Source organism: Sarcophilus harrisii, chromosome 4, assembly GCF_902635505.1.
Source record: "Sarcophilus harrisii chromosome 4, mSarHar1.11, whole genome shotgun sequence".
In the NCBI taxonomy this organism is placed as follows: domain Eukaryota; kingdom Metazoa; phylum Chordata; class Mammalia; order Dasyuromorphia; family Dasyuridae; genus Sarcophilus; species Sarcophilus harrisii.
This window is the reverse complement of record NC_045429.1, coordinates 292,172,762-292,192,006: the sequence shown is the minus strand read 5'-3', so window position 1 is coordinate 292,192,006 and position 19,245 is coordinate 292,172,762. Positions and strand designations below refer to the sequence as shown.

Genomic DNA, 19,245 nt, shown 5'->3' with positions numbered 1-19,245 from the left:
GACCTTTGACACATTTTCAGAGATTCAATAATAATCCCTTTAATTATACATTCTTTGATTTTGAAAGGAATTAAACTATAGTTTTCAAGGTTCATTCTGTTCTCTTTTTTTCATATTTGCCCTTCTCCAATTATTAGGTCTTTTTCCATCTTCCATGATCTTTTAAAGATTACAGTGGTTCAACAATTATATTTACTAGTTCTTTCAGAACATGGGGATTTAAATGTATCAAGGGCAAGTAGGTATTTCTTTACTTCCTTTTTAGCTTGAGTATCAATTTACTTTGATCTATTTTTGTTGTATCTGTTCTCTGCCAAAAGTCATTCATAGTAGGGCAAAAGTGGATAGTTCTGTATTCTTTATGTTGCTTATTTTCTACATGTTGGATATAATTTGCAAAAGAATTGGGATAACTCTTCATAGGCAACATCCATGTCTGAGAAGAGCAGGAGAAAGCTTCTCTTAGCTAGGGGAGATTTCTGCTACTCACTTAGAGCCAGTAAATATGAAATAGGTATTGTTACCTCCCAATTCAATTCAGCAAATATTCATTGAACAATTACTCTTCTGGGAATGCACTCTTAAGAAATTTCTTGCTTAGACACAAATCTCTGTGTCTTAGGCTCCCTCTGTATCAGCTAGCACCTGAATAGGCAGAGACAAGAGAATGGGAAATATTTGCATTCCTCAGCCACTCACATCCACATACCTTCCCAACTTTTTTTTTTTTTTTTTTTTTGAATGACAGGCCCCCTTTGGCAGTCTGGTGAAACCCTTTTTCATGACAGAGTTTTTAATGCTTAAAATAGCAAATAGGATTACAAAGGGAACCATTTACTTTAAAATAAGTGATAAAAAATATTTTTAAAAAGTAAATTCATTTTATCAAAGCAAATTCTTAACACCAGGCTAAGATCCCTTTATTTAGAAAAAAAACTAAAAAAAGCCTTATCATTGTTAGAAATGCCTTTACTAATTGAGGTTCAGTTTTGTGCAAGCTCTCCTTTCCCTCCATTTCTTTTTTCTTTCCCATCATTTCCTATTCCTTTTCTTGTTTTTTAATCTTCCCTGTTACCTTGTCTCCCCAGATTTTGGAAGGAAAATGCTGATGTGATTCTTGTGGTTAGTGTCTCAATGTCCAGTCATATTTTTAATATTCCTTTTTGATGTAGTAATTCCTAGTTGTAAATCATGTATTTGGGATTTAGCACCAAATGTTGAAACTGATGTAGTCATCAAATGATGGGGTTTGTTCATTTGAAGAATTCACATTGGCCATTCTCTTTGGCAAAAAGTAGGAGAAAAGGTTATAGACAAAATGAAGAGGTACAATGGACACCAAGAATAGTAAATATGACATAGAGTTGGGAGAGCTTATAGTTGGCAAGGAAAAGAGTTTTAATAATTAACAATGGAAAAACCCTAGTGAAATTCACAATTAACCAGAAAAAAGGAAATACTCCATGAGATTGGAGTATGCTCTTAGTTAGCCGGCTAAGTCCATAAAGGAGTTTAGTACCCTAAAAGAATTAGTTAGCTATAAGGAGAAGAAAAGCACTATGAGGTGTGGGGGTGTAGTGAAGAGAAAGACATAACAAGGCAGAACACCATGGGGTACTGACACAAAAAGGGATTTAGCAAAGATGGCATGAGCCATGAACAAATTTATAGAGGAAATTTAACCTCAGAGATTTGAAATAACTTGGATTTCTAGCTGGACACTGCAAGGTGGGGCTACCCACAACATGACCTCCATAGAGGGGGGACTCTAAAATTAAACTGATCCCCATTCACTGTCTTTCCCTGGACCCAATAATCCAGGACCTCATCACTATTGATCACCTCAATTTGAAATAGAAATAAATTACAATTTATAAGAATTACCTGACAGAGGTCAAGTATAATTTCATATTAGTCAAATAAAAAGTTCAGAAAGATTGCCTCCCACATTTACCTGGTTAATTAGAAAAATTAAAAATGACTTTAGCTAATACTTTGTAGGTCTAAAATTGAAAGACTTCTTAAATTCAAGTAGCTGCCACAAGCTAAGTGGAAGTTCTTAGGTGCTTTATGAATTGAATTATTAGGCTTTTCATAAATGTGCTTAACTGGTGATAAAAAGTGATAACTTGACTCTTTAGTTCAGTTAAGCCCTTTTCAAAAAATGGAAATCCTTATTAATATAGTTACATATGAAAATTAATACCTAACTACATTTGAAAACATTACTACAGTAAGAGTAAGATTTAAGGAAATATAAGCACTTTGGTGATTTATCACCTAACCCATAATCATTCTCATAGTTAAATCTAATCTGCATCAGGCTTCAATGGAAAACACATTTCTAATTCACTGAACCTTTTCTGGAAGTCAAAAGCCTTCTGGCTTTGGAGCTTTGGAGATAACTTGATCTCCAAAGCCCTAGATGGTGACTTTTCTTCTACTTTTGATTTATATATAGCCTGATTTATGGGTGGGAAGGAACTGACTTTGCTTAGATATTATTTATCAAGGCCTTCCATAGTTCCAGCTAATTGCCCTGCTTCCTATCTCTTTGCAAAGCGAAGAAAGAAAATCACAGCAGTCAAATACCATGGTTTTCATGAAAACCTCATGATGACCCTTTTCATTTCCAGAAAGAAGGTCTAGAGTTTCCTTACTATCACTAAATATCCCTTTCTCCCAAGCTTTTAGCACCATGCCTGGCATATAATAGGTGCTGAGTAAATGTTTGTTGTTGATTATTGATTTATTTATTTACACAGTTACTTCTTTATTAAGAATTGCCCTTTTATAGCTTGGTTGGTTCTTCTAAACATTTAGTTATTTAAATCCTAACCCTGATTAGAACATAATTTTTAAAAATACCTTGAGACAGAACATAATAGGATTTTAAACAGAGAAATAAAAAAAATATTTCCACATAAGGGTCTCTTGTCTTTTAATGCCTACATACTCTATCACTCACCACACCATAGGGACTTTTGTAGCATTTTAACCCTTCCCTGATATAACTGGCTTCAGATTACTTTCTTACCCAGCTTGTTCCCAATATCTCAATTCTTCTATTCCCATTCATTTTAGGCACAGTGTATACCCACAGAAGGCTCAGAAACTAACAGGATGATCATTGGTAGAAAGCCATGAGCTGTTACAATATCATTCCTCCAGAAAATTAGCCACCCTCAAGAACTCCCAGTGTTGCTGGATAAAATATTTCATTATTTTTAATTCAGAGCTAAGGAGGTGAAACCAATCAGGAATTTTAAAGGTCAGTACTTTCAGGTAGGGTTCTAGAGTTCTGTAGTCATCCATCTGGAAGCTGGCAAACCTCAGTGATGTTTCTAAGGTCATGTGACATGTAAACTCAAGACCTCTGATTTTAGAAATAACACTCATTTTAGTACATCATAGTTCCTTGTCTCCATCCCACTTCCCAAATTATGTAATAAGCAAAACTGGGTGATGTCGGATTAGCTCTTTCACTAATTCATGAGATAACTGTCAGTAGATTGTTTCTCTTCTTTGTGCACCTATTTCATCTCCCTTTAAAATGAAGATGTTAGGTTAGGTGATAGCTAGTTAGGTGATACATTCTAATTTTCTAATTTTTTCAACTGATCCTAAAAGCCATTGTGTAAATGCTTCAGAAAGAGAAAGAGTGATGTAATAATGGTAACAACTAGTACTTGTATGTAATGACTATTAAGCCTTGCAAAATGTTTTACATGTATCATCTTCTTAGATCCTCTTTCACAATTTCACAAAGAAGATGAGGTAGGGAGGGGAGGGAGGTTAAGTGATTTTCCTAGTTCATCTAGTGTCTGACTAGATTCTTGCCAAGTATTAGAATCAGAACTCAGATCTTTCTGAATAAAAAATACTATATTTGGAGACACAGGATCTGGATTTGAATTACAACTCTGATACTTAGTACCTGTGTCTCCTTGAGCAAATCACATAATCTCTGTGTCAGTTTCCTTATGTATAAAATGACATGGTTAAACTAGATAATCAATAAGGTCCCTTTTGACTCTAAATACTATGATCCTTAATTCTTACTTCAAAGATGTCTCTTACACTAGACCTGAGAGACAGTGGGAGTATTGTGGATAGTCGATAAGCATTTATTAATAATATATACCAAATACTGTGCTAAAAACATCAGAAATATAAAGAAAGGCAAAAATTTGGTTATTGCTAATTGCCCAGGGAGATCCCATTTTAATGGAGTAAGACAACATTCATTTAACTATATACATAGAAAAGGAAGGAAATTGCTAGCAATGGGAGGACTAAGAAAAACTTCTTGTAGAAGTTGTCTTGAAGCCAGAGAAACAAAGAAATGAGGAAGGAGCATATTCCAGGTATGGGAAGACATAAAGTGAAAAAACGATAATCTGGAGGAGTGTCATGTTTGAGGGAAAGTAAATAAACCAGAATAAGAGAGTAAATGGAAGGGAGTAAAGCATAAGAAGTTTAGAAGTTGCAAGGTGCCAGAGATATTATGAAAGGCTTTAAATGCCAAACAAAAAAATTTATATTTGAACCTAGCAGTAATTGGGAGGCCCTGAAATTTATTTTGGGGGATGGGAAAGGAGTCCATGACATGGTCAGATATACAATTTAGGAAAAATCACTTGGACAACTGAATGGAGGATAAATTGGAATGGGGAGACGTTTGAGGTAACCAGAAGGCTATTTATAATATTTTAGAAATGAGGTAATAAGAGCCCTTCACTAGAGGGTGGTTGAATGAGTGGAAAGAAGGGGTTGTGAAGATAAAATCAATATGACTTGATATGAGATTAGATATATGAAGCAAGTTTGAGTGAAGATTTCAAAACTGACATTGAAGTTGTGAGCTTGGGTGATTAGAAAGATGATGGTATCCTTGGCAATTATAGTAAAGTTGGGAAGAGAAAGGCATTTGTGGGGGCAAGATTAAAAGTTCAGTTTTGGTAATGTTACTTTTGAGGTGCCTTTAGGACATCCAATTTGAGATGTCTAAATGGCAAATGTAAAACTGACACTTGGGAGAGATATTAGGGTTTAGATATATAAATCAGACAATCACCTACTTAGGAATGATAACTGAAATTACAAATTATAGCAAGATCCCCTCCATATAAAGTATGGAGCTGTTATCACATTTTTGTTGTTTGGTTTTAATTTCCCAGACCTAGGTATTTTGTTGCATAACACACCAGGATAACAAGCATGACCCTTCCTTATTTGCCCCTCAGTTGGGTAGGAAGAGGGCTTATGATTCATTTTTTTTTCTTTGGGAAAGAGAGATTTTCTGGGATTACTTGTATCTGATGTTGATTCTCAATTTACCTCTTCTCTGACATTGTTATATGTTTTCCCCCCACAGCATGCGATTGCCACCCCGTGGGTGCAGCTGGCAAGACCTGTAATCAAACCACGGGTCAATGTCCCTGCAAAGATGGTGTGACTGGTATCACGTGCAATCGATGTGCCAAAGGTTATCAGCAAAGCCGTTCTCCCATTGCCCCCTGTATAAGTATGTGAAATCATCTTTTTTTTTTTTTTGAAGTTTGTACCAATAGTAGAATTTATCTGTAAATATCCTTTTAAGACTTGTCTGATTTCCTAATGGATTAGGCCTCTATTAATACTGATATGTGCAAGCTCAGTCATAAGGTTTGGTTTATTTTAAGCCTCAGTAATATTGCTGTGTGCCTAATTAGACTATAACATGCATAAATTAGTATATTTTAATATAGAAACTAGTATATTAGGCATATTTATTTCCACAGGAGTTAAGTTATATGAGTACAACCTAAGACCCATGAAGTTAACATAATTTGTTCAATTATCCCTGAGCAGATCTCTTTAGCAGATATTAACATGGCCTATATTTATTTGTTCTGAATACACAGAACAGATATATGACAAATGGCTGTTCACTACCATCCCCCAACCTGAACCAGATTTTATGTTTCCTTCCCAAGCAGCCCAAGCTTTCTAGTGGACAGAATAGACAGGTCGATGGGTGAGTCTTGGATCTCACATATACTTCTAGCTATTTTGAGACCAGCAACATTTGAACCCTAACAAGTTTGGGACTTAAACTAGGACTATCCATTGCTATGTTGAGATAGATGATGGTGTTTCTATCTTTGTATAGATGTATTATGCTGTTAGATTTTGAACTTTATGTTCTCTTTGAGAAAATAAGAGAAGTTACACAGTTCCTATCCATACCACCTCCATGTCCTTTGGGCTAACTTTTAAGATTTACAAACTGCTTTCCTCACAACCCTGTGATGCAAATAGTGCACACATTTAAGGCTTCATTTTGCAGATGAGGAAATTGAAAAGAGGCTGAACCCTTTTAACCATGGTCATAAGGTAATTAAGTATTTGAACCTATAACCAAGTCTTCAACTTGAAGTCCAGTGTTCTTTCCACTGTACCTATTTTGCTTTCCTGTCTTTGTGTAAAGTTCTGCCATGTGACACACATTTTTCCCCCAGCCTATGATTTTGAGCAAATGGTAATGTGTACCCAAGTGTAAAGAAATGTGTTAAAACAAGTGGGAAATTAAAAGTTGAGAAAAAAACTTGATTTTTGTTATCAGAGATGGCTCTCTGTCTAGACCCAATGACCTTAAAGGCTGAATGAAAAACAGCAGTCAACTAATCTTAGCCAAAAACGTAAAAATCAGCTGTTATGATCTAGATATCTGGAGTCCTTCTAATTCTTTTGTAGGAATTAGAAACCAAATGCAGCTTGCCTTTACTGGTCTCTTTGGTTCTTCTCTTACATTAGAGAGAAATTGCTTTAGTTTTCATCTAGTGATAGGGAGATTTTCAAACACATTACATTAGATTATACCAAGTAAAAGAAATTTTGTGAGTGAAAGCAAGAGATAATCTAAATTAGATTTCCCCCTGGATATCTGGCTCTGTATATTTGAGTTATTGTTATTGTTATTCTAACAATATATATTTCTAAATTATATATTTCAGTGATAGAGTAATAATAAATGATAGCCCAGGAAAGTTCAGTCCACTAATTTGCTCATGTTATATGAGCTTGTTAAATGGTTTTCTTTTTATTTTTTCCTCAATTGTCAGAGGTTTATAATATGCAAAAATTCCTTTACAGTCTAAGTCTAAAAAACCCTAACGGGAACATTTTTGTAAAGCTGGAAGTAAAACCATGTAGCCATTTTGGGTTATGAAAACATTTTTAATGGTTTCATTTTTAAGAGGCACAAGAAGCTCTCAGATTGCTCAAAAATGGCTGAAATGTAACATTTTAAACTAATTCCCTGTCTTTTAAATCCCCTGTGGAAAGTTCAAGCTTGAAAAACAATTGAATTTTTAGATTCAGAGATATAATCACCAAAAAATATGAAATCTTTCTCTACTTACCCCACTTCCTAACTTCTTCTTAAAAGGGACAGGTATATGACTAGTGAAAACCTTCTTGTTGAAAGATCTGAATTATCAAGCATATAGTCGGTGAGATTCCCAGGAACATCTATTTAGAATAGGCTTCTTCTTTCATATGAAGCAAAAAGGAAAAGACTCAACCTTTTTCTGAAAAACAAAAAGAAGAACACAGTGTCACTGATATGCTGAAGCAACCGCGAAAAAAAGTAGTTGAGATTCTGTGTTTAAGAACTGTAGGACTGAGAAAGGAAAAATGAATATGAATATATGAATATTCATAGCATGAATATGAATACCATGGGTAACTTTTCTCCCCAAAACCTCCTTTCAGCAACCATATTGCTGAACTTTTTTTATATATCACCTATTTAGGAAGTTTCATAATGGGGCCATGTGCTTCCATATTTCCCTGTGAATATTTTCTTGGCCATGGGAAACTTATACGGAGATAAGAATAAGGTCATGTTGCTTTTTCTGGACTCTTGTTTACATGGCCTGCATTCTACAACCACCAGACACCAGCTCTATGAGGTAGAATTGTATGGTGTACATAGCTAACTTTCAGGGCTGACTGGTCCTGGGAATAGAGTATAACCCTCAAGGGTACCATCTTAGTTTTATGATATAGTCTGAGATACAGGGGCAACCTTAAGGCTATTCCTTTTTGAGCCCTCATGAAATAAATGGAAAGTTCATTATAATTATTTTGTTATTATTAGGCTACTAGTGGTGATGGTATTAAAATCAAAAGCAATAATTATTACCTATACTCTTACTATGCTATTCTTCTAGAAGTCTATGCTATGGGCCATTGTTTTATGTCATTGCTTTGGTTCTTCGGCCCACTTAGACAAATGAGGTGTGAAATATGTGTTTCTTATACCAAACCCTCAGCAAATACTTGTACAAATGTTTTGTAGTTAAGATCCAGCATCTTATTACAATGAATATCATTATGGAAGACCATGATTTAGCTCCAAATGAGGGTAGTTTTTTTCTGCTAGTTTTTTCTGTTGATGTCACAGTCTGTCTGGCTCCAGGATGACTAGTTTATACTTGGGGCCATACAAGATCCAGGCTCATTGTTATGTCTGATTCAGAGTCTATGGACAAGATGGATTTATCTTCTTGATTGAGCCAGGCTCTGAGATGAGAACATCCTGTCTGTCCCTTGTTCATGGAAAACAAACTTTGGATCTCTGACTTCATTTGACAATGAATAATCCCCATTTTCATTATGAATTGAAAGTCATCTTGAATGAGAAAAAAGGAATTACAGTGATTAAAAAAATTAAATTTTTTAGAAGCAGAGATACAAATCCTGGAAAATATGAAAGATCTCTCTGCTCACCTAATACTCTAATTTCTCTAATCACATATAGTTATTCCTTGAAAGCAAGCAAGTCTCCTCTCTGCCAGGGCACCTCTGGCTCCAGCAGTGCCCAGCAACTAGTCAATACAAGTTAAACTATATTTTAAAGGAAATGTTAATAATACAGATTTTTATTTCCTAAATCCCTCATTTCCTTAGCTTTTTGACATGCTCTTCAGGAAAAAGTTCCTGCCCAACAAGTTTTGGTCCTGTGTATTTTAGATGTTTTTATGGGTGTGCAGGACCTCATCCTGAATTTTTGCCTCCATGCAACAACACCCAGTGTTTTCCACTTTGTACATGGGTTGATGACAGTCAACGAACATAGCACAACTAAGACAAGTTTGTCAAAAATATTCTAACTATAAAGAGGAAAGGAATTTCCTAATGAAACTGGGGGATTAGGGAACTGACAGAAGTGAGCCTTTGGCACAAAAGCATCATTTTGTTTTTTCTTTTTGATTCTGGACTAATGGGAATATCAGGTTGGCCTAAACTGCCCCTTTGTCCATCCACTCACTATCACATGATTGCAGATTTTTGGCACCTCTGGGAAGACCTTACCATACTATAACAAATCAAAGTGGCTCATTTCACCTGCCCTCTGATCTGATATAATTCTCTTAAGGTTGTCCCCTTTTGTGATTTAAAGCATTTAACAGGTTCTCTACAAAAATGTTTAATGAAAATAACTGTTATGCTTGCTTTCCTTTTTCCCCCCCAAGATAAAAAATAATTAATGCTAATTTTTTTTTTCTCTATTTTCATTCTTTTTGCTCTTCTTACCTGGATTTCTGAAAGAGATTCCTGTGGCTCCACCCACCACTGCAGCCAGCAGCATAGAGGAGCCAGAAGGTAGGTTGTTTCTTGGTTTTTATAAGTTTTAATTCTCAATTCCTATGAGTAAAGGAGGACAATCCATGAACAGAACTGAAGGAAAATAGGTGGAGAGGAAGAAAATTAGGAGAGAGAGAGACCCTTGCTAACTACAACTACTCTCCATACCAGATCTGAATACTTCACAATCCACTTTGCTGTGATTTGCTGATACATACTTAATCATGATAAAGAGGGAGGCCTTTGATGAAGGGCATTCCTTTCTTCCTTTTCTCCTTCTCCCTGTTGAAAACCCAAAATCAAACTCTTCATTGTCATTCAAATAAGAAATTGTTTACACCAGCTTAAAGTCAGTGGAGTAAAAAGTTAGTGGGTTTTAGTGCTATTTGAGCCACAGGGTAGCTTCTAAAATTCAAGGTGGTACCCAGATGGTTCTTTCATGAAGTCATCAAATTAAAAATCTCAAAAACAGAATTCTGTATTATTCCTCCCCCAAATTATCATCTCTTCTTTAGCTTAACTTCTCCCATTTTTCTTGAGGAAATTATCATTTTTCCTGTTACTCATGTTTACAATCAGAGTCATCTTTAATCACTCTCCATATCACATCATCTTGAAGAAGGCATCTTGTTGATACCTTCAAAGTAGCATTTGCAATAGTTCTTCATTTTTCACTCACATGAGATTCCAACCTTGTTCAGACCCTTACTGAATGGTGTGGAATGTTTCAATATCTTGTGATTCATCTCTCAAAAAGAAGCATCTTTCTCTTTTCAGTCAACACACAGCTACCAAACTTTTCCCCTAAGGAATATTTCTGACCATGTCATTTCCTTGCTCAAGAACTTTAGCCTTTAAAGAGACATTTGTTTCTAGAATAAAATGCTAGTTCCTCTATTTGGGATTTTAAAATTTGCCCAATCTGGCTCAAGATGTCTTTCCAGACTGATTTCCTATTACTTCCCATCATGTTTTTTTTTTTTTTGTTTTTGTTTTTATGAGTAAGCTAAAGTGACCTACATAATAATTCTGTATATGAACTTCTTTTTTATACTTCTCTGCCTTTGAATATATTACTGTCAAATGCCTGGAATAATCTCTTTCTTCCTTTATGATCAAGTCTCAACTCAAGTCACTTCTATAACAGATTTTTTCTAATTGCTAGTTATTAGTGCTTCCTCCTTGCCCCTAAATGATTTTCTATATATTTTGTATTTATTGTAGTATGGACTAGTAGCTAGGGAATATACCTCAAAGTGAAGATGACGTGTATTCATTTTGCCTGTTTCTCCTACAAACTGGGCTGTATGACTGGCAAGTTGCAGTACAATTCTTAATTTGCCTTCGTGTAGAGAAAGTTTTCTTTTTGGAAGTTTCTTAAATCAATTAAATCACATGTCTGAACTCCCTATCTCCCTGAACCAAAATTAAATAAAACCAAAACAATAAATTGCATTTACTTATATGCATACCTATTGTTCCTCCAGTATAATGTAAGTTTCTTTTTAAAAATAATATTTTATTTTCCCTGGTTACATGTAAAAAAAAAATTAACATTTATATTTTCTTAAGTTTTAAGTTCCAAATTCTAATCTTTTCTCCCTCCCCTTTCCCTTCCCTAATGGCAGGCAATCTGATATAAGTTATATATGTAATCATGTAAAACATTTCCATATTTTTGTGCAAGAAGAAACAAAAAAGGAAGAAAAAAGAGGAAGAAACAAAAAGGAAGGAAGGAAGAAAATATTAGTATGTTTCAGTCTGTATTCAGACAGTATTCCTTTTTTTCTGGAGGCCAATAGTATTTTTCCTCATGAATCCTTTGGGATTATTTTGAATCATTATGTTGTTGAGAATTGCTAAGTCATTCACACAATCATATGATATTGCTGTTACTGTGAACGATAGTCTTCTGGTTATGCTCATTTCACTTTGTATCAATTTATGTCAGTTTTTCCAGATTTTTCTGAATTGATCCTACCTGTTATTTCTATAGCACAATAATGTTACATCACAATCATATATCACAACTTGTTCAGCCATTCCTCAATTGATGGGCATACCCTCAATTTCTATCAGAAATTTGTACACGGAAATATTTTGTACAGATAGAGTTTTTCCTTTTTCCTCTACTTCTCTCTTTCTTTGTGATATAGACATAGCAGTGGTATTGTTGGGTCAGAGGATATTATGTATGATCTTACAATCCTTTGGGTGTATTTCACAAATTGCTCTTTAGAATAGTTGACTTAGTTTACCAATCCACCAATAGTGCATTAATGTCTTAGTTATGCCACATCCCTTCCAATGTTTATTATTTTCCTTTTTTGTCATATTAAGCAATCTGATGTGTGTGGTGATACCTCAGAGTTGTTTTAATTTGCATTTCTCTAATTAATAGTGATTTAGAACATTTTTCCATATGATTAAGTAGTTTTGATTTCTTTGTCTGAAAACTGATATCATTTTCTTGGACCATTTGTCAATGGGGGAATGATTTGTATTTTTATAAATCTGATTCAGTTCTCTATATATTTGAGAATTTAGGTCTTTATCAGATACTTGCTATACTCCCCCTCTGTTCAGTTTTATGCTTTCCTTCTATTTTTGGTTGTATTGGTTTTGTTTGACCAAAACCTTATTTTTCTATAATCAAAATTATCCATTTTATATTTCCTAATGTTCATTGTATCTTTTTTGGCTCTAACTTCTTCCATGCAATTAGAAAGCTATTCCCATGCTCTCCTAGTTTACTTATGCTATCACTCTGTATAAATCATATATGCATTTTGATCTTATCTTGTTATTTGGTGTGAAATGATGATTTTTACCTAGTTTCTGCCACATTGTTTTCCTCAATGTATTTTCCAGGTCATTTGTTTTTCCAATGAGAAATTTCACATTTTCTTCCATTTTTTTATTCTTTTGATTTTGTTTTTTATCATAACTTGATGTTACATGGAGTCATTAGTTTCTATTTAACCAATACTAATTTTTAAGCAATTATTTTCTTCACTAAAGTTTTATATTTCCTTTTCCATTTTCTTTTCCATGTGTTTTTAAAAATCATTTTTAAGTTCTTTTAGGAGTTCTTTTGGGACCTGAGATCAATTTACATTTTTTAATGTTTCACATGTGGCTATTTTATACTGTAGTTCTCTTCTGTTTGTTCCTTCATCCTCCCTTTCACCATAGTAACTTCTTAAAATCAAGTTCTTTTTTGTTATTTTTTTTGTTCTTTTTTGTATATGTACTTATATTGTGACTTTGTACTTTTATGAGAGAATTGGGCTCTTTTATCTTTATATAACGAGCACTCGGCACACATAAATACTTTTTTTTTATTATTAATAACTTTTTATTGACAGAACCCATGCCTGAGTAATTATTTACAACATTATCCCTTGCACTCACTTCTGTTCTGATTTTCCCACTCCTTCCCTCCACGTCTTCCCCTCCTTCATCCCCTCCCCCAGATGGTAAGCAATACTATACATGTTAAATAGGTCATGGTATATCCTAGATACAATATATCACACATAGATACTTAATAAATGCTTCTTGATTTCGTAGATTTTAGCAGTGCTAAAATGCTGAGTTTTCCTACCTTAGGCCTAAAATTCTTGTAGCAGCCACAGAATGAGTAGTTATTCTAAATTGATTTGTTGGGTGCAGTGGACAAGTTCTTGACTAGATTCTGATTACTGAGATATAGAAATAGTATGTGAACCACAGTCCTAGAGTTGGAAGGGACTTTAACGTCAATCTAGTCCAACCATTACCTAACCAAATTCTCTACCACACTCTTAACAGTGGTCACTCAGGTAACAAGCCTAAAACTATATTATGAAGCAGCAGTTTTCCAAACCATTTGGTACTGGCTAAGAAATAGAAGGGTAGATCAGAAGAATAGATTAGATATACATGACACAATAATCAAGGCTTATAGCAATATAGTATTTGATAAAACCTTAAACTCCACCTTCTAGAATAAGAACTCACTATTTACTAAAAATTCCTGGGAAAACTGGAAAATAATATATCAGAAACTGAGCATAGACCTACATCTCACACCATACCAAAATGGATATATGATTTGGGCATAAAGAATGATACCATAAACAAATTAGGAGAACAAGGGACAATTTACCAATAGATCTTTGAAAAAGGGAGGAATTTATGGCCAAAGAAGAACTAGATAACATTATGAAAGGTAAAATGGACAACTTTGATTAAATTAAACTAAAAAGGTTTTGCACAAACAAAACCAATTTAAACAAGATTAAAAGGGTAGTACAAAGCTGGGAAAAAAAATCTTTACAGCCAGTATTTCTGATAAGGTTTCATTTCTAAGATATATAAGGAACTGTGTCAAATTTATAAGAATACAAGTTATTCACCAATTGATAAATGGTCAAAGGATATGAACAGACAATTTTCAGATGATGAAATTAAAGCCTTCTATAGTCATTTGAGAAAATACTCTAAATCACTATTGATGAGAGAAATGCAAATTAAAGCAACTCTGAGATACTACTTCACACCTCTCAGATTGGCTAGGATGACAGGAAAAGATAATGATAAATGTTGGAGGGGATGTGGGAAAACTGGGACACTAATGCTTTGTTAGTGGAGTTGTGAAATGATCCAATTATTCTGGAGAGCAATTTGGAACTATGCCCAAAGGGCTATTAAACTATGCATACCTTTTGATCCAGCAGTGCCATTACTGACTGGGTCTTTATCCCAAAGAAATCATGAAGAAGGGAAAAAGATGTACATGGTACAAAAATGTTTGTAACAGCTCCTTTTGTGGTAACAAAGAATTGGAAAATGAGTAGATGCTCATCAATTGGGGTGTAATGCTGGAGAAACTGAGACAAGATAGAAATTAAAGAGTATATTTAATAATTTATTTAAAAGGGAGAGATTTACTAGAACCAAATGGATCATAGTTTGGTCCCAGGGCTAAATGAGACTATTGTTGTCAAGAATCCAACTGTGGATGTCCGATATGAGATTCTTTTATAGGGTAAAAAGAATGGTGACATAATTGGGGGGGGAGGATCTACCTAGGATGAGAATGACATAATGGAGGGTGGCACCTAGGATGACATAATGGAGGGAGGTCCTGGAAAGGCTCCTGATATTCTAATGATGTCTAAGATATAAGAACTTTATCCTATCAAACATTAAGAGGGAATGATTATAACCTGAGGCAGAGTAACTGAGTAGGACAATTAGGAAAACTGGGTCAGAACATTAAAAGGAAACTGTGGCACAACATTTCACACTCTCTCTCTTCTGACTATTCAAATCATTGAATTACCTTCCTCTGGAAGTTCTTAGTACCGTAATTTTGACTAACTCTATGTGAAGTAAATAAACTAAATAAAAACCAAAATAAAGTTAGAACAATGCAAGAACTTATGACAAGGACAAGTCTCTCCCTGATAACCCCAGAGTTAATCAGCAATACACAAAGCTCCCTATTGCAATCATGTCAGGTTCTCTGTAGTTGGGAAGCATATGGATAGTTTACTGTGAGTTGGGTCTGTGGTCATTTGTGCATTTAACTCAGCCTCTGCTTATATAGGGAGTAGCAATGCTCAAGACAGTCCTGCTACACATCCTAAGTGGGGCACTCCAAGTCTTTTAGGGATGAAAAGTGGGGCCAGGAGTAGCTCCACTTGTTCCCTCTCAGTAGACCAGAGCTGCTACTAGGATCCAGATTTCTGAGCAGTGTATGCACAGTTAGACCAAGGCAGGTAACCCTGAACTTTTAGAAGCCTAATATAAAACTGAAAGGTCCTTTGAGAATGCTGAAATACTAATTAAGAAACTGGGATTACAGGAGTGAAGAAATATCAGAGAGACTGCGAGTCCCAAGACAGGTGTCTGATTTCTGATTGTTTCTTAAAAAACAATCCAAAAAACTGAGTCCGCCAGGGCAATTCCAACAGAATAAGGGGTTTCAAAGTTAAAGCATAACCAGCAAATTTAAGCAAGGAGTAAAAACAAAAAGGACTGTTTAAAGAATTTCCAATTCAATCTGAACTAGTGAGAAGTGCCTAAGAAAAATACACCATTTCCCCCAATTTCCTATCTCTTCCTCCCTTTTTTTTCTCACGGAAAGGAATTATCAAATAACTATCCCACATATAAATATCAAGAGTGAATCATATACATATACATAACAGACTAAAAATCCTTCAGACATAACAGCAATAGTTACACAAGTTTAACAATTTCCATCCCAAGTCTTAAACAAAGTAATACAGTTAAGATTTTAACAATAATTCAACCACTTTCCCATTCCCCCATATAAGTCCAAATTACATCAGGAGCAAGAGTGATGGTCTTCTCAAAAACTGCTTCCTGCTGAAGATGGGCAGAGATGCTCAGTCCAGGGAGGGAGATGGGTATGATGTGGTGTGCTGACAATCAAAGTTGATCTAGGTCTCAAATCTGTAATTTGACCAAATCTAGAAACAAAATCCCCCACAAATCTAACAAAGAAAGGTTAGAACAGTCTGAGATAGAAAGACTGATCCACAAGGACTGCTACAAGATGTGGCTTCTCATTAGTTAGAAACCTTAAAAAATAAAAACTCCAAAGAATATTATGGCTAAATTTCAGAACTATCAGACTAGGGAAAAAATTTTACAGTCAGTCAGGAAAAAACAATTCAAATATCGAGGAGCCACAATAAGGATCACTCAGGATCTAGCAGCTTCCACATTAAAGGATTGAAGGGCCTGGAATCTGATATTCTAAAAGGCAAAAGAACTTGAAATGCAGCCAAGAATAAACTACCCAGCTAAGCTGAGCATTTTCTTCCAGGAAAGAAGATGGACATTCAATGAAACAGGTGAATTCCATTTATTCCTAATGAAAAAACCAGAGCTAAACAAAAAATTTGACCACCAAATATAGGACTCAAGAGAAGCATAAAAGATAAAAAGAACTCTTAAGAACTGTATTTCTGTCATGGGCATACATAAAGAGCTCTTGTATAATTTGATTTTGCTGTTATAATACAAAAAAAGGGGGAATTAGAAGTGGAAAAGGGATTGTATCAGAAAAAGGGGAAAGGGGGAGATAAAAAGAGGGAAATTACATCCCACAAAGAGGCAAAGGAAACCTATCCTATCTGAGGGAATTAAGGGAGGGGGAGGAACATTGTGTGAATCTTACTCTCATCAGATTTGGCTCAAAGAGAAAATATTAGACATATTTGGTTTATAGAGAAACTTCTCTCACCTCATTAACAAGTGGGAGAGGAAAGGGGAAAAGGAAAAGAGTACGTTAAATAGAAGGGAATACAGAAAAAATAAGGGAAAGGTATAAGAAAGGGGAAGGGACTCCAAGGGAATAGAAGGGATTCTAAAGAGGGAGAGCTGTGTGAGGCAAGTGGTATCCATAAATTTAATACTGGGGAGTGGGGTAAAGGGGAAAAGAAAAAGAAAAGCATAATCTGGGGATAATAAGATGGGAGGAAATACAAAATTAGTAGTTTAACCATAAATGTGAATGGGATGAACTCTTCCATAAAGTGGAAGCAGATAGCAGACTGGATCAAAAGCCAGAATCCTAAAACATGTTGTTTACAAAAAACACATTTAAAGTAAAGTGATACATACAGAGTAAAGATAAAAGGCTGGAGCAGAATCTATTATGTTTCAGGTAAAGTAAAAAAAAGCAAGGTTAGCTATCCTTATCTCAGATCAAGCAAAAGCAAAAAATTGATCTAATTAAAAGAAATAAGGAAGGAAATTATATCTTGGTAAAGGTTAGCATAGAAAATGAAGCAATATCAATACTAAACATATATGCACCAAGTGGTGTAGCATCTAACTTCCTAAAGGAGAAGAGAGTTGCAAGAAGAAATAGACAGCAAAACTATAATAGTGGGAGATCTCAACTTTGCACTCTCAGAATTAGATAAATCAAATCACAAATTAAGTTGGTTCTGTTATAAGTTAATTGTAACAAGTTAGAGAAATAGAATATTGGAAAAGTTAGGTATGATAGATCTTTGGAGAAAACTGAATGGAGACAGAAAGGAGTACATTTTCTTCTCAGCAGTTCATGGAAACTATACAAAAATTAACCATATATTAGGACATAAAGACCTCAGTTAAATGCAGAAAGACAGAAATAGTAAATGCATTTTTTACAGATCACAATGCAATAAACCTTACATTCAACAAAAAGCTAGGGGTAAATAGACCAAAAAGTACTTGGAAACTAAATAATCTCATCCTGAAGAATGAATGGGTACAACAGCAAATCAGATACAATTAATACTTTCACCCAAGAGAATGACAACAATGAAACAACATACCAAAATTTGTGGGATACAGCCAAAGCGGTAATAAGGGAAATTTTAATATCTCTAGAGACCTACTTGCATAAAATAGAGAAAGAGAAGATCAGTGAATTGGGCGTGCAACTTTAAAAGCTAGAAAAAGAGCAAATTAAAACCCCCAATCAAATACTAAACTTGAAATTCTAAAATTAAAAGGAGAAATTAATAACATTGAAAGTAAAAAGAAACTATTGAATTAATAAATAAAACTAAGAGTTGGTTTTATGAAAAAACTAATAAAATAGATAAACCTTTGGTAAATTTTATTAGAAAATATTAGCACTTACCTTTCTGCAATTAGGATACAATGAGTAAAGTGCTTAACACAGTACCTGGTACATAATAAACAATATATATATATATATTTAAATATTTTTTATTAGAAAAAGGAAATAGGAAAATCAAATTGTTAGTCTTAAAAATGAAAAGGGAGAACTTTCCAGCAATGAAGAGGAAATTAGAGCAATTATCAGGAGTTACTTTGCTCAACTTTATTCCAATAAATTTGATAACCTACGTGAAATGGATGAGTACCTTCAAAAATATAGGCTGCCCAGATTAACAGAGGAGGAAGTAAATTGCTTAAATAGTCCCATTTTAGAAAAAGCTATTAATCAGTTCCCTAAGCAAAAATCCCCAGGACCACATGGATTTACATGTAAATTCTACCGAACATTTAAAGAACAATTAACTCCAATACTATATAAACTATTTGAAAAAATAGGGAACAAAGGAGTCCTACCAAATTCCTTATTTGACACAGACATGGTACTGATACCTAAACCAAGTAGGACAAAAAGAGAGAAAGAAAATTATAGACCAATCTCCCTAATGAATATTGATGCAAAAATCTTAAATAAAATATTAGCAAAAAGATTACAGAAAATCATTCCCGGGATAATACACCATGACCAAGTAGGATTTATACCAGGAATGCAGGACTGGTCCAAAATTAGGAAAAATTAGTAGTATAATTGACTATCAATAACCAAATTAATAAAAATCATCTCAATAGATGCAGAAAAAGCATTTGATAAAATCCAACATCCATTCCTGTCAAAAACACTAGAGAGTATAGGAATAAATGGGCTTTTCCTTAAAATAGTCAATAGCATCTATTTAAAACCATCAGTAAGCATCATATGTAATGGGGATAAATTGGAACTATTCCCAATAAGATCAGGAGTGAAACAAAGTTGCCCACTATCACCATTACTATTCAATATTGTATTAAAAA

The 19,245-nt window shown here is 34.4% G+C and overlaps 1 protein-coding gene across 2 annotated transcripts in view; it reads left to right on the top strand.

Moving 5' to 3' along the window:
• Positions 1 to 19,245, top strand: part of NTN1 (netrin 1) — a 441,808-nt gene that overhangs the window by 289,229 nt on the left and 133,334 nt on the right. For both annotated transcript variants that reach the window (XM_012548684.3, XM_031965512.1), the window contains exons 4-5: positions 5,378 to 5,527; positions 9,601 to 9,654. In XM_012548684.3, coding sequence (XP_012404138.1) covers positions 5,378 to 5,527; positions 9,601 to 9,654 — 204 coding nt within the window. The remainder of the gene's footprint in view (positions 1 to 5,377; positions 5,528 to 9,600; positions 9,655 to 19,245) is intronic.